Source organism: Pagrus pagrus (genome assembly GCF_965226575.1).
Source record: "Pagrus pagrus genome assembly, chromosome: 4".
Taxonomy (NCBI): domain Eukaryota; kingdom Metazoa; phylum Chordata; class Actinopteri; order Spariformes; family Sparidae; genus Pagrus; species Pagrus pagrus.
The window spans coordinates 20123002-20138584 of NC_140188.1; the positions used below are offsets into that span (position 1 = coordinate 20123002).

Here is a 15583-nt window from a genome sequence, read left to right on the forward strand (position 1 = left end):
ATTATACACAAAGGGGTAAGAGGTGTTATTTATTCAAAATTCTAGCCATGTTGGCAACGTCCCCGGACAGTTATTTCGGGCTAACAAGACCAGGCAACCATCTCAATGAGGGGGAGAGACAGAACTTCACTTTCAATGGTCACCGGGACAAAAATAACACATGTATAGAATCAGAAAAAATAGAAATGCTCAAAAAGTTTGGTGACTTCTGCCCAAAATAAGGTTTAAGACGCCTTTTCCCCACACGTTGTACCTCAACTACGCGTCTGCATGGTTTACAACACCAACTTCTTTTAGTGCCATGACGTAGTATCATTTTAATTACACTTAATTGCACTTAATCTATTTTTTATAATATCATATTTACGATTGTTTACTCAGCAACCACAGGGAAGCTAAACAGGAAACATTTTGAAATACCTCCAGATAGCTCATTTACAACTGAGCCAAAAAAACATCTGAGGATTAATGAATTTAAATAAATTGTCTTTACAGCGTTTATTCCCGACATGTCATTGGGGAGAATCACATAATATTTGCATATATGAGCCCGAATGTTGTATTTGCATATTAAAAAAGGGGAAGATATTTATGTGGGTAGTCCATCTGTATTTTAATACTGAGCCTCACACACAAGGGCATACTCACACGGATTCTGTGAAAGAGTACACATCGTGCCAAAAAGGTGGTGTGAGCTGCAGTGGGTGCTGGAGGGGGCTAATTGGAGTCTCACTCGTGGACTGAAGGGCTGGCTGACCTCTGTGTGTGTTCAACATACCTGATGCTGTTTCACTACGCTGCCTGTCTGTTGACCTTGATGTGTCTGCTAACTCTGTGGCAACGTAGCCTCCGCTTCGCCTTAGAGAAAGAGAGAGAGACTGGGGCAGATGACATTGGGGAGTTAAATCAGAGGGGTGGAAGGATAATGGAGGGTGGGAGAGAGTCAGATAAGGAGGGAGACAGATAGGAAAAGAAAGAGATGGCAAAGGGATTAGAGGAGAGGATGGAGGAGTGAAGGTCAAACTGCAAGAGGAAGACGGAGACGCATGCATCAGTGAGGAGGGAGGAGCAGTGACATTGCATTTCCCTCCTCACACGTCACTGTTTCTGAATGCTGGCAATGTGCTTTCACAATTTGAGCGAGCGGTGACTGTGCAGGTCCAACGTTCGATGTCATTGGGCTGATGAACATTTGGTGAGGGATGACGGAGAGGCACGAGTTGGTTTATGCGCCCCCTGATTGGCTTCGCGGCTTGCGTCATCAGTGTCTCGTCATTGATGGACACGCAGCCCATTGGCTCAGGTCGGCCTCTAAAAAATGGCAGTTAATATTCACTATGAGGCTATTTTTATCCAAGCACCCGTGTAGCTGTCAGCTTTGATTGAAGATATAATAAGAGATGTTCTGAACTTCTAGACCCGGAGAGACAAGATGGAGACGGAGAGGCACAAGCCCTATTTTGGTCTCGATGAAGATCTGCCCGCATCACTTCTCTTCTTCACACTTTTAGCCACAGTTTATTGGGTCTTTTGTTGGCAGGTAAGGTGTACTTTACAGGCAAGGAATCATTGTATATCGCTCCTACAACATTTGGTAGCAAGAGTAGGAATCTACAGCCATGCTAGCAGCTCTAGGAGGAGGCTATACTAACAGGTGGGCCACACTGGCTGCTGTTAGGCTAACGTTAGCTAAATGCTCGCTGAATATCAACATGGTCCCAATAACGTTGTTAACATGCATATGTTTAGCAGGTATAAAATATCTGACATCTTCACTGAGTTTAGCGTGTTAGCATGCTAATCATTAATCAGGTATTTATTCATAAACCAAAGTAATGGCGCTAGATTTAAAGTCACTAGATCACCAATGTTATGACAATTTATCATGAGAGGGACATGAATGTTTCCTACCGCTTCTTTTTATAGTTGTGAGAACTGCAAATGTCAGAAAAGTCATTGAAGTCCAGCAGAGTTTATCCCCTGAAGACCATGAATCTCACAGCAATCTATCCATTGTTGACCAAAGAACCGCTAGCATGGCTAAAAATGAAGTAGCCTACGTTTCAAAATGCTATCTGGTGACAAATTATTCTAAGAAACCTTTGTAGCATTAAAAACATATGTAACATCCCATCAACTCAGCATCAAGCTCCGCTTCAGCCTAATAACGACCCATTCATTTGTATCAGGTGCAGTGGGATATCTAAATCCGACATGACAGTGGCCCCCAAGGACCAGGATTTATAGCAAATGAATAGTTTTTAAAACCCTGAACTCCTCTGTGGTAGGTGTGTTGCGCGTGGGCTCCCCTACAGCCCCGGAGGTCACCCTGCGTCTCAGCCTGATGGTGAAGGCCAGCAGCTGTGTGGAGCCGGGCAGCAGCTTCAGTGACCCTCAGTGCTCCGGGAAAGGCAAATGTATCACACAGCCCTCTGAGGTGAGAAAGAGCAGAGTTCAAATCATCAAAGCGCTGAGTGTTTATTATCATCAAAACAATATTGGAGCTCTAGTGTGAATAAAGCTAAAATTCACACTCGCTGTTTCTGAAAATCAAACGGTGTCGCTGCTTTTTTTTTGTTATAATCGTATTGTAACTGAATTATGCTGCGAACTGTAATCTCATCATTTCTAATTCACGAGATTCTCCTCTGTTGATCTCCCGTTGTTCGTCCCTGTCTCCTGTTGTTTCACCTTCGAGGCTCATTGAAATGACGTGTGACATTTGTGTTCTCACAGAGCACTTTCTTCTGCGAGTGTGAGGACGGCTACACTGGAATCTTCTGTGAGGAGTTCGACGCGTGCCACCGCAGACCTTGTCGCAACAATGGCACCTGCAGCGACGTCAGACAGGGGGGTGAAGGACGCAACTTCACATGCGCATGCCCTCCAGGTGTGTATCCCCATGTGTGCATCATAACTTTGAACTTTTAGGTCTGTTGGTGATGTACTGTTTCACATGTGTATATGGATGTGAAAACTGAAGATGTGAAAACTGAAACACACAGGAACAGAGAGCACACTGAACCTTCGATCTTGTCAGATTTATTTTAGGACAGGGACTTGAAGAGACGGCCTCTGGTAGGAAGGTAAATGTCAGGGGTGACCACTGATTGCCTGTCACTTCCCGTTAGGGAATAGTGCTAACAAGCCCTGTGTGTGGAGATGATTAGAAGCGGCATTGTCAAATTTAGTTTAACTAGGTGGCTCAGTTCAATGCCTTTGATGACATGATGACTTATTCAGGTCCCATATTAAGCTCATTTTTCAGGCTCATACTTTTAAATTGGTCGTCTACCAGAAAATGTTTACTAGCTTTGATGTTCAAAAAACCCATTATCTTTCTGAAAACGTTAACCATTGCTGCAGCACCACTATTCGCCCTCTGTCTGAATGCTCCTGTCTCTTTAAGACCACCTTCCCGAAAAGCCCTGCTCTGATTGATCAGATCTCACAGGCCTGAGCAGGCAGCTGCCACAGGGTTTCAGCTTTGTTTTTGCAACCACAACCATGCTAGGGGTGTAGATGAGGGCGGCGACTGAATAGTTGTGACATCACAAGCTTACAGAAATCCTGACAGCTTGTTTAAAGGCAGTTTCTGAACACAGCTGTGTGGTTTTCTCCATGGATGATGGAGTGTTTTGATACATATGCAGTATTTTTTATAGCATCTAGTCTTGCTTTATGATTAAAAATACATAGAATTGTCTTCCTACAATATGGGACCTTTGAATTTAATTTCTATATTGCTTTATTAGGACCCTACGGCGCCCCTTAGAGGACATAGGGGAGAAAAACAAAGAAAATGTTGCTTTGTCACCTCTATTTTGTGTTTGTTTTGTCACAGAGCGTGGCCCAGAACTCTCATTTACACTTTCCTCTGATTTCCCTAATCCCTGTGTTTTATGCATTCATAAGGAGGTTTAATCAGTCGTTCTAGCGGCCCCAGAGTGCATGGGCATGTTTTTCTGACAATGGTACAGCTGCTGTCAGAGAAACCACGACATCTTCTTAGGCGCAACACTGTATCCTCCCAGCTGGATGGCTTAATCCTACACCTTCCAGTGACAGGCCAGCATTTGTGGCTTTAAGCCCCTGAACGGGGGCGCTCCGAAAGGTTAAGTGCACTTGAAAAGTAGACGCAGATGGCTCCTTTTAAAGCAAAGTTTCTGTACTAAGATCCTACATCGTGCCCTCTGTCCCAGAGGACGTTAATTTTCCTCCAGCTGTTAGTGGGTAGAAATTTGGCTTTATACAGTTAAAGCATGTGCTGCGGCCATTCTGTCATGTTATGTTGTCCTGTCATGAGTCATGAGGACTATTAACACCTGAGACAGAGGGCACGAAGGGGGATCTGTGTCCCTGTCCATGCACAAGCACGACAGAGTGGGCAATTTCCCTGCGTAAGAGGCAGTAGATTGAGCACTTACATTCCTGAATAGCACATACAGTAGCTGTATTGTTTTCGGAAACCATGACACGCCCATGTGCTCTGGAGCCACCAGAATGACTGCTAAAACCGCCTTGCAAATGCACGCTAAAAAAATGAGGATGAGGAGAACCAGAGGAAAGCGCAAATGAGAGCTCTGGGCCACGCTCAGTGAGAAAACAAACAAACAAATAGAGGAAACATAATCTCATGTTTGCTGTTACTCTTCCTAGGATTAACAAAATGATATATTATAGATATTCTAACATATACATGCAAATAATAAACATAATCTTTCATAACTTATCATTTTAGTCAAATATTTTTAAAGCAAGTACAAATCATCAACAACAAAGTAGAACTCCAGCCTTTCATGGCGTCGTAGCCGGCATTATTTTGGCACTTTTTACTTAAACACAGCACTTTCAGCTGCATTCCAGCAAATGTAATGAAAGAAATCCGGTAGTCTGATTATAAACTGTGTCGCTCAGGCTATGAAGGGGAGCGCTGCCAGTTGCTGGTCGACCACTGCGTTTCTGAGCCCTGCAAAAATGGAGCCACTTGTTTCAGCAGCCTGGCCGGGCCCAGGTGCTACTGTCCCGAAGGTAGGAAACCAATCACTGCATGCTGGAACTAATCTGTAAGAGTGTGTGTGTGTGTGTGTGTGTGTGTGTGTGTGTGTGTGTGTTTGCTCAGAAGGAATGAATGAGAGTGCCAGAAATACACGGTCTGTGTGCCAGTAATAGAAATGGCTGCACAGTCCACGTCCATTTTTTCATCCGTTTGTATTGAAGTATGAAGTCATTTCTTCTTCAACATGAAACAAGGAAATAAAAGAGATTTGAAAACGAGTCTGGGTTGCACAAGCATCTCAGCCCAAAGAGACAAAAAGAAAAAATACACTTATTTATAGAAAAAATGTGTGTATATCCTGTAATAATGTGTGGATTTTGCAGCTGTCTGATTCCAGTTATTACACACTTGTCTTGTCTGCTGCGTGTTTAACAGTATCTGTGCCACTGAGATGCTTAATTTAAACCTTCCTCCTCTCGTCTAATTAGTCTTCATAGCCTCAGCGACCTGCATCATTCTCTGGGGAAATCCATGACCGCAAAACTTCTGCAGAAACAGCATTTCTCAACAAGAGCACGCTAGTTTGTGATTAACGTACACCATGTAGACACACACACACACATGCATACACACATGCATACAAAATACAGCAACACAAGAGACCATCTTGCAATGGGATCACACCAGCCTGTCAACATGTTCACGTTTCGACCCATGTAGTAATCATTACTACATTATCACATTAGCAGTCCACAGTCATGGGTCGTACCACACCTACAAAACCACAATAGGTGTATCCAGGACCACATTATAACACACACACAGTCTCACAGGGTGAAAACATAACCTGCCGACGCTGTCGTGACTGGTTAACATCAGGTAACAATGGACCCCGGCGCATAAATAAAGAAACAGTAGATGGATGTAAAACCTGGCGGGGAGGCTGTTTCATTGTTCCAGGTACAGCTCCCAGCGGGGAGTTCATTCCCGATCTGGAGGAGGGCTCACTCACACTGCAACACCTGACTGTATTGTTAATGTGCAGCTGCCAAAAAAATAAAATGATTGCATTTATTTTCATAGAATGAGAGGAACAGTGGTTATAGCGGTGGTGAGAAGGGCCTCTGAATGTGTTCAGAGAGTGCTTTTTTTTTGAGAAATCATGGAATAATTGGATAATTCTGTGTTCAAGGTAACTTCAACTTTTAGAAAAGAAAACCTGTCTGCATGTTTATTTACAGGTGCGGCAACAAGGAGCAAAAGCAGTTTGGAATATTCTGTTTTAATTGGAATAAATACAGAAAAATGTCAGGATGAGCAGGGAAATCTGCAGATCTGAAAAATAAAAGGGCTCCACGGGAAAATGGGAAATCCATACAAAAAGGAAGCCTCAGCATTGGACAAGTGAACAATCAATAAATGCATGAATCAGAATGCTGAACAACACTCGTGTGCTCTTGTAGGAAAACACACTCTGCATATATAAATATTCTCATTTTCATAACTCTGTTCAGTCACATTGTAGAGACTCAGGTTCAAACTGGGGACAGGTAAAGGTTTATGGGTTTGCTAAATATTTATAACTACCAACAAAAGGGATGAGCTGGGATTGGGAAAGCTTGCATCCAAATTTCACAAAACGACAAAGCAAGACTTTGAAAAACACGACGATTCAGAAAACATAACATTTTCTTAAAAAAAGACAAGGACATTCAGATTATCGAAAAGGTGGGACAACACTTCTAGTTTGTGATTGGACGGAGGGATTCCTCGGGACATTTTAGGATCAACCATGAAAGCTTCAGTGCTTGAAAGACATTAGAGACATTAGAAACAGGATATGACAGTGAGCGGTTGGCAGAGACTTTGGGTTCAATCCAATCAAAAACAAGAAGTGTTGTCTCACCTTTCCTGTAACCTGAATCGTCATTGTTTTTTGTGAAACGTTGTTGTGTTTTGACAGTAGAGACCTCCATAGGTAAGAAATGTAAGCTGACTCAAACGACCAAATAAACATGCACAGAGTACAGATTCTCATTTTGGCATGCTGCCTAGTGTTTGCAGTAATCTGCCTTTCTTCTCTATAAATTCCCTCCAAGTTTTCTTGAAATGTTCCTGCACAGACACGAGCAATAAATAAAATGATGGATGGCATGTCAAGTGTAGCAGCTGTCATCAGAGGCGTATCAACTCTGTGATCACGAGGCCGACTATGAGAGCAATGGCTGCGTTTTTGTTTGCCACATCATAAAGGAAGCAGAGATGTTTAACGTGGCAATCTCGAAGATTTCCAGAAGTGACAATTGCAGGTGTATTTGTGGAGCTCACTGCTAGATAGTGACTTAGCAGATATTTGTTTACATGAAAATCTTTGAGATTATTCTTTAAATAGATTCATCCTACAGGGAGAGAAGGTGATATTTTCACTTCTGGTTGTCTCCCTGTCAGCAGACTAATGTGGTGTTTTTGATATCTGTCCACACATCATTATTATTATTTTAACATAATAATTATTAAAGATTGACGTCAGATCATTCATATATTTATGTGGTCAAGTCTTTTCCAAACTAAACCGATAATCATGACACAAACTCAATTGGTAGCCAGTTTTTCCACATACTGTATGCAGTGAAACTTATTAAATAAGCGCTTGTCTTCATGATAAAACATAAATATTGTCATGATGATCTGGGACTTTCTTATCCTGGATATAACAACATGAAGGAGCAAAACGCTAAAGTGATTATACTAACGGAAAATTGTTCTGTTTTTTTTTGTGTTTTTTTTAATAAAACTCTTTTGCTTCCCAGAGCTAAAAATGAAAATATAAAAAAGTATTACTTATGCAAATTAAAAATAAAACAGAACTACAACAAATCCAGACGGATGAAAAAAAGACTTTCGCAAATTACCTCGCAATACTTATTAAGTATTTACTTATTACTAATTTATTGGGAAATGTTTTAAGATTAAAAAGAATGAAATAATTAAAAGAGGAAAAGAAAAGATGATTAAAAAAAAAACTTGTAAGCAAATGATTTAACGGTACTCAGGAAGCTTGTTCCACAGGTGGGGAGCACAGAAACTAAAAGCTGCTGCGCTTGCTTTGTTACGCCCCTTTCACACTGAACAAAAAGCCACTAACACTCACCTACATCTGGCTTTTGTCTTTAATGTGAACGGGTACAATCTGCATTCACCCTTGCGTCAAATGACTCTGCAGCAGTCACATGTGTTTATTGACTCCAGCTCCGTTTGGTGCTGCACATGTGCATCTCACGACAGAGACGAGAAAGAAGCAGGACGTCTCACTCCTTAGCAATCAGTTAAAACAATGTATCAAGTTCAGAATGTTATTCAGACTTTTGTTGTCTGACGAGGTATACGATCTGCTGCTTTCTTTTTTCCCCTGTTTTATCTGTGCCTTCGTGAAGACAAAAGAAAAAAGAACAGACTCATGAAAGGAAGCACATTTTTTTCAGAGGTTTTACACGCATTTAAAAAACCTGCATATAATTTTGCACTAACTTTGATGGATTAAATGGTAAAAGCGCATTGGAAGGGTTAGAGCGTTGTTATTGAAGTGGTCTGTAAAAGGTGTCCAGATCTGCTACACCTTGTCTTCACACCCTCTCAGTGAGAACTGAGCCAGGTGCTGCATGACAGCGTTCATACGGGCAGAGTGGGTTAGAGCCTGTGTTTGCTCCCCGTTTAATAATATCAGTCGGCGGCGCGGTAGAAGGGTCACAAATGTTATCGTGTTTTATTGAAATCTGGCTCAGACAAGATAAGACCCTCGGACTCCAAAGACTGACATCAACAACACTTCTGTAGACATGTAAATTAAAGGGACATTAATGACGTTTCTGGGTCTCTACTGTCTGTCTGCCTTTCACTTATCATAATATGATTTTCATAGACGTGGCATGCACTTTATTTTCTTCTCTTTCTCTCACACACGCAGTGATACACGCTGACAGAGGAGGCAGTGTGAGAGTCAGTGCTGTGACTGCCTCCAGTCAGAATTAGCCGAGCGGGGGAGCTAAATTTAAACTGTTAACTGCTTTTAATGTTGGCAGGTTTGAATGCCAGCAGCAAGAATAAACAGACTCCTCTACGTCTGCCAGGACTCATGTCATAATGTGTGTGTGTGTGTGCATGTTTTGATAGTGAAGACAGAAAGAGAAATTTAGCTCAAGATGCGGAGGTCCTCTAAACAGTTTTCAAACTGCGTGAAGAAGCTAAACATAGAGGAAAGCAGGGGATTAAACCATGACAGAACAAATACAAATCATAACATTACATTTATGCAAGAGCTTGTGTAAGTGTGCGAGTGTGTGGGCCAGCGTCTGTGTGTTGGGAAGTGTATAATAGAAGAAAAGGGAGAGGAGATGAGGGAGCGTGGAAGGAGGAGACAAAGGAGCAGGAAAGGGAAGGATGGAGCAGATGTAGGCAGTGGACACGGAGAGAAGGAGAGAGCTTTGGGTGAGATTTCCCCCTGACTGCTGCAGATTACTCCTGTCTCTCTGCCGCTGAATGATAAATGCCCTCCTCGCTGGCTGGACTAAAGTCTTGCAGATCAATGGATGCCTGAGAGAGATCTCTTCATTAGCTCAATGGAGTGTGCGCTCCCGTGCAGTCAGCACAGGGATTTACTACAGTGTCACTGTAAATCAGAGGACCAACACACAGCGAGGTACGAGCGAGCACACAGCCGAGTCTCTCTCCGCTTTGCAGCACGGTGGCAGTTCTCGTGGGAGGTGGAGGTGGAGGAGGAGAAGGGGTGGAGAAAGAGAGGGAGGAAGTTATTTTTAGATGAGGGGGGAGATAGGTGAAAGTAGCAGAGGCTCACAAGCTAATGAGAGGAGGTGGAGAAGAAACCACTGGCTTCAGCACCCAACCAGTCAGCCACAAAGAAGAACTGAGTGCACAAAGCTAGCGCAGATGGGCATGACGGAAACACGACCACGCTGCTTCAGAGACACTGCTGCCACACAATAGTTAGAGATCCATGTAACAGCAAGAATTCGTTCTCCGCTGAGCTGCTTTTTTCTCTTAAAATGAGGAGGAAGGGATAAAGGAAAGAACATTTAAATTGCTCTAGGTGCTGATTTGTTCGGTTGTAGCCAAACCACAGTCTTTTTCTCAGAATGTTATTTTCTGATTACCACTCTCATGTTAGCTTAGCTTAGCATAAAGACTGAAAGCAGGAGGTAACAGCTGTCGGCTCTGTTACAGCACGCATATGGTCATTTTTTACATTTCTGTTCATCTATGAATAATGCAAGTGAGATCCAATGTGTTGTTTAAAGGATAAGTTCACCCAAAATGAAAATCCAGTCTTTATCTACTCAGCCTCATGTTGATGGAATGTCGGCTTAAGTTTTGTCGTCCACAAAGCGCAAGCCTTACGGCATTGTCTGAAACAACAGGAGAAGATGGGGACTGATTGTAAAATGTAAAAAAAAAAACTGCTAAAAACCCCCCAAACAAAACATAAAAGGGCTCAAAACAGCTCGTCCAGCGCAGTCCAAGTCTCTGGAAGCCCTTAGATCTCAAATTGATTTGAAAAGATGCTTTCAGCTTAGCAGCTACAGCGAAGATTTTGGCTTAAGAAAGGGTTCAAATAACGTCTTTTCAAATCTCTCGAGTTGCATGGAGCCATTTTATGTTTTATTTGGTTGTTTTTCAATGTTTTAAAACAAGTCCACGTCTTCTTCAGTTGTGTAGGAGAATACTTGTGGACTACACAACTTCACCTGGCCTTTATTATGCATTATTGAATGATCTTAAGAAGTGCTCACGGGTGGATTTTTAAACTTAATGGTAAGCTGAGGTAATCACCTCCAGGCCCACGATTCACACTAAAGCTATAGACACTTCAGTCAAATTGATATTCTTATCCCACTCTCAGCAACAATGTATATTAAGTGTATTTTCCAAAACGTACAACACTTTCTTTAAAGTATTGATAAAGCAGAATGTTAAGTCTAAGGACCGAGACCAAGTACCAAGACATGCAGAACCTGTAAAGCTGTTTATTGTGTAATAAAGATCTCTTCCCACTGAGCAGGCAACGTCTGTGGACGTCCCAAACAGGTTGATATCATGTCTGTCGAGCCAGGCCATGATCTGGACGTCCATTAACAACCAGAATTAGTCGATAAATGCCGTTGAGAAAAGACGTCCAGTCAGGCCATAATCTAGACATCCACTGACATCCAAAATTAATTGAGAATAGACGTTCATACTGGCTATGATCTGGACGTCCACGGACCGCCAGAATTAGTTGACAAACGACATATAAGCGTTTATGCAACGTCCAGAAAAGACATATAAAAAACATTCATTCTGGCTCCCCAGAGGACGTCTTTTAGACGTCTTGGATGTCCATAAATGACGTCTAAAAGATGTGATCTAGACCACTTTTTGCTCACTGGGTCGATTTAAATGTTAAGTATTACCAGATGGTTTCGTGCGGTTGCTTCCTACACTTCTAACAATCTTTGAATCTACAGTATGTGGAAATAACTACTGCACTGAGTTGTACAACCAATGAGTTTAGTGTCAAAAGTTTGTATACATTTGCTTTCTATATCTATAATCTATAATGCATAGTGTGGGACTTGAGTTAGAGACTGCAGAAGGAACAAAAACATTCCTGCTGCCCTCGAATGGTTGCACAGATTAGCACTCTGAGAGGAAAGGCTCTCAAACATACTACAAGCAGTTTTTAATGACATTACTGGTAAGAGTCATTAAATGTAGGACAGACACTACTTTAAAGTGCATTAAAAAAATAATATACTTATGTTTATTTGAATGTTTGTGAACCTTTTTTAAATCAAAGTAAAAGAGGCAAAACTCACCACACATCTCTTTTTGGAGGTCTTTGTGTGCGACAACTAAACCCACAAACATTTCAATGTGAGCTAATTTGCATTAAGAGGTGGTTTTAGTGGGCAGAGGAGGGGGTGCAATTTCACACCATAATGGATGTCACATATCGCACCGCACCACCTGATTTGCACAAAACACAACCCCTGCTGTGTTGCTCTGCCCACCTTGTTGTAAGCAGGTTCTTTTGAAGCCTTGAAATGACGAAAACCTGAGACTAAATTGACTTTTGCGGACAGCATTGGCATCCCGCCTGCACTTGCACCTCAGCTTTCTCTGCTAAGTGTTGTTAAATGTTTTCCTGTAGATAAGGGCACTTGTACATAATGAGATTTTGGGAAAAGGGTGTAAATAAGTGTATTGGCAGCTTTTCCGTCTTTGCAGAGCGTCTGTTTTCTTACTGGCATATGAGGACCTGTGGCCATGTGGGGACTTGAGTTATTTTTATGTTGGTTTACTATGATTTTCTCTCTCTCCCTCCCTGTCCTCCCATTTCCAACCCTCATCCACACCTTACCCCTCTCGCAGGCTACCAGGGTGCTACATGCGAGCAGAAGGTGGACCCATGTGCCTCCAGCCCCTGTCACAATAACGGGACATGCTACGCCCAGGGCCCCGGCCCGCTGGGGTTCGGCTGTAGCTGCACAGCAGGCTTCACCGGCCCTACATGTGCCCAGCTGGTGGACTTCTGTGCCCTTAACCCCTGCGCCCACGGTGTCTGCCGCAGCGTGGGCAACAGCTACAGGTGTCTGTGTGTCCCAGGTGAGCTGAAGTGTTAATAAAGACTTTGGGTGCTGGTGTCTGTTGATGTCATGCGATCGCTGTGGGCATCAAGAGCCACATTTAGCCAAAGTCAGATAGAAGCTTTGAGTTTTTTGTTTCACGTTGCGACAGGAATTAAAAAAAAAAAAGTGGAAGGACAAGTGCCCAATGACAAGCTTTATAGTGAAAGTCTACATCCGGTGAGTCAGACTATGACATAATGGGCCCCTGGACTCTACCTGCTTACCAGCACTGCTGCCCCAGCCTCTTTGCAGCACTCTGGGTTATTTTGCAGGTTAAATATGTGTTATTGGTTCAAAATAGATCCTGAACCTAAGTATTTTGTTCAAGCTTGAGATAAGCAGCTGTCAAAATCTCTCCCGAAGCATCCTGCCACAGCTCATCCACCTTGGCAATCAAATATCAAAGGCTACAAAAAAATACAGCATACTATAATAAGTATATACAGTAATACCACAGGGAAACACTAGAAAGGTGGTTAAAACGTAGTCTGTTTCTGCTTTAGATAAACAGGAACACTAAGAAAATAAATATCCAGTCAGACTTGGTATTGGAACATAAGGATCAGGAGCCAAAACAACATGATCAAGACATCTCTACTTTTGACTCAGCTCTTAGACTTTCCAACAAGAAATGTTAATATAAGTTAGTTTGAACAGACTCTATTGCTTTAGGGCCGGTGCCCAATACGTCCAATCCATCTGTGGCTATAAGATACCGTCTGAATCTTGTTCTGAATCTGTCACCTCTCTAAACCGAGCTTTATTACAATTAGCACATAAAGCTAAGTCATGAGTAATTGACAGTGACGCTTAGCGCTGGCTCAGACTCAGAGTAGCAGTAAATATCGTCTGGCTGAATGATGAGTTATTTTTAGACGCCATGATCGTGGCGCTCGCTCCGACGCCTCTGTGATGAACTCAATCGAGTGGAATGATGACTTATCATTATCCATTGTCTTGCAATTATCCTGCTTGGACGGTGAGATGGATGACTTTCCCAGTGGCCCATAAACATGATTTGACACTTTGCCCCTTCTGCTTTGTGTTCATACCATCTGTCAGAAGAGGTGTGAGTCAGTCTCCATCTTGATCTCTTATTTGATGCTCCCACTCAGATTGCATCAGCAGCCTCGACAGTTGCTCTTTGCTGGTTGGATTGGATTGTCTTGGTTGCGTATGTTGTCTACATCTCTTGATAGTTTTGTTTAAATTGCTACACGGTTTATCTTTCACGTATTGATTTGGATTCAGAATGATGTATTTCTGTTCTGCGTTGAGATGTTGTAGCTCTGTGTTTCCTAAATATAATACATAATTCTTATGGTTCGAGTCGATAATCCCTCCATAACTCATGTTCTTCATGTTTATTCAAATGCTTTCACTCTTACTGTGCCCCTGCGTGCAGAACAGGCGTCCGCTGCTTTCCAATTAATCACATTTCTTACACTTTCCTACTCGCAGCCCCAGTCTTATTTTTTTCTCCTTCACATTTCTTTCATATTTCTGTTTGTCCCTTTGTCCTTTCCTCGTCTTTATCTCCCCGTCGTTAACCTCACCTCATTTCCCTCTCATGTTGTCTGGTTGCCATGGTGAAGCAGTTGCCTTATAAGTATGTGTGTGTGTGGCTCCCGATCCATTGTCTGCGTATGTGACCGTGGCGGTTGAGCAGATGCTGCCAGCCAATCAAACGCCTCTACTCAGACGGCCTTGTCTAATGGGATTGGTGAAATTGGTGATTTGCAATTAGCATCCCAGACATTACAGCGAACACACATACACACAGAACGTTTTGGACCAAAACTGACCTTTTTCTCCAACTCATCAGATTGCCAGCTGGTGTCTGAGGTGTGAGTGACTACACTAGATTGTGTGCTTGTCTGCCTTGTGTGTGTTTGTGTGTCAGGGTTGTGTAAATGCCCGCTGGCCGTCTGAAAGAAGGCTGCTGGGGAGCTGATATGTAGAAGGATCCCTCCTCCAGTTCCCTGTAATCCAGCTCACATGAGAGGCTTGCCAGCCCACCAGCCAGCCCACAGAAAGCAGACAGAGTCTTGGAAAGGCACTTGACATTTCACTGGCATTTCACAGAGAACTCCCTAGAGCCTCTAACCGGGCTCCTCATTAATTCCCCCCTCTGTCCTTCCGCAAACACATGTTCACTGTTCACCCCAGGAAGGGTTTGTTGAAACTTTGTCAGCATCAGGACCCAATTGAGAAATTTAGTCAGTCGAAGAGGGAGCAGAGCGAATGAAAACAGATTGCTACACCAGTCATGTATCAAGGGACTCTGGTCCTCTGGTGATTCTGGGATGGTGGAACGTTTCTTTGAAGTCTAGTGGCTGCAGTGTGAGCAGGTACATGCATATTTTTTCAGCCTAATCATTGAAGATTTAAATACACAGTCAGGTCTTTATAGACTTCTAGACTTACAACAAATATATTGATCTATCCATCCTCCAGGCTTTACCTGTGTTTCTCAAGTTAATTGATAAAATCAGCACCATATCCTCTTTTACATTCCTCAGATTTCTCTTTATTTTTCTCGTTAGCTTCCAATTATAATTGCAGAAACAGTGTTTGATTGTCTGTTACTCATGCGCTTTCCATGTTTTCAGATGCTGCAGGCTCATTCTGCGTCAGTACACAGCTGCCATCCCATGGAAAACACAGTGCACTGCATGTCATCTGACCCACTGAAACTCAGTGGCAAAACACTGGGCTTACTGTATATTCATATATGTATATATGTATGGTGTTGTATTTGTGTCTAGGCAGATCTAAACATGTGTTGTTGCACTGTTAGCTGGTGAGTAGTGAAAAAGAAGAACCTCTAAAATGAATGTAGGAGCTCCATGATGATATCATATTTTTATGTACTATACAGGCTGCCAAATAACCCCTCCTT

At 42.6% G+C, this 15583-nt stretch overlaps 1 protein-coding gene across 1 annotated transcript in view; it reads left to right on the forward strand.

The window, feature by feature from the left end:
* dner (delta/notch-like EGF repeat containing) overlaps positions 1-15583 on the forward strand; it is a 54349-nt gene that overhangs the window by 34801 nt on the left and 3965 nt on the right. The window contains 4 exon segments of the mRNA XM_084352176.1: positions 2289-2437; positions 2737-2890; positions 4918-5031; positions 12425-12658. Coding sequence (XP_084208302.1) covers positions 2289-2437; positions 2737-2890; positions 4918-5031; positions 12425-12658 — 651 coding nt within the window.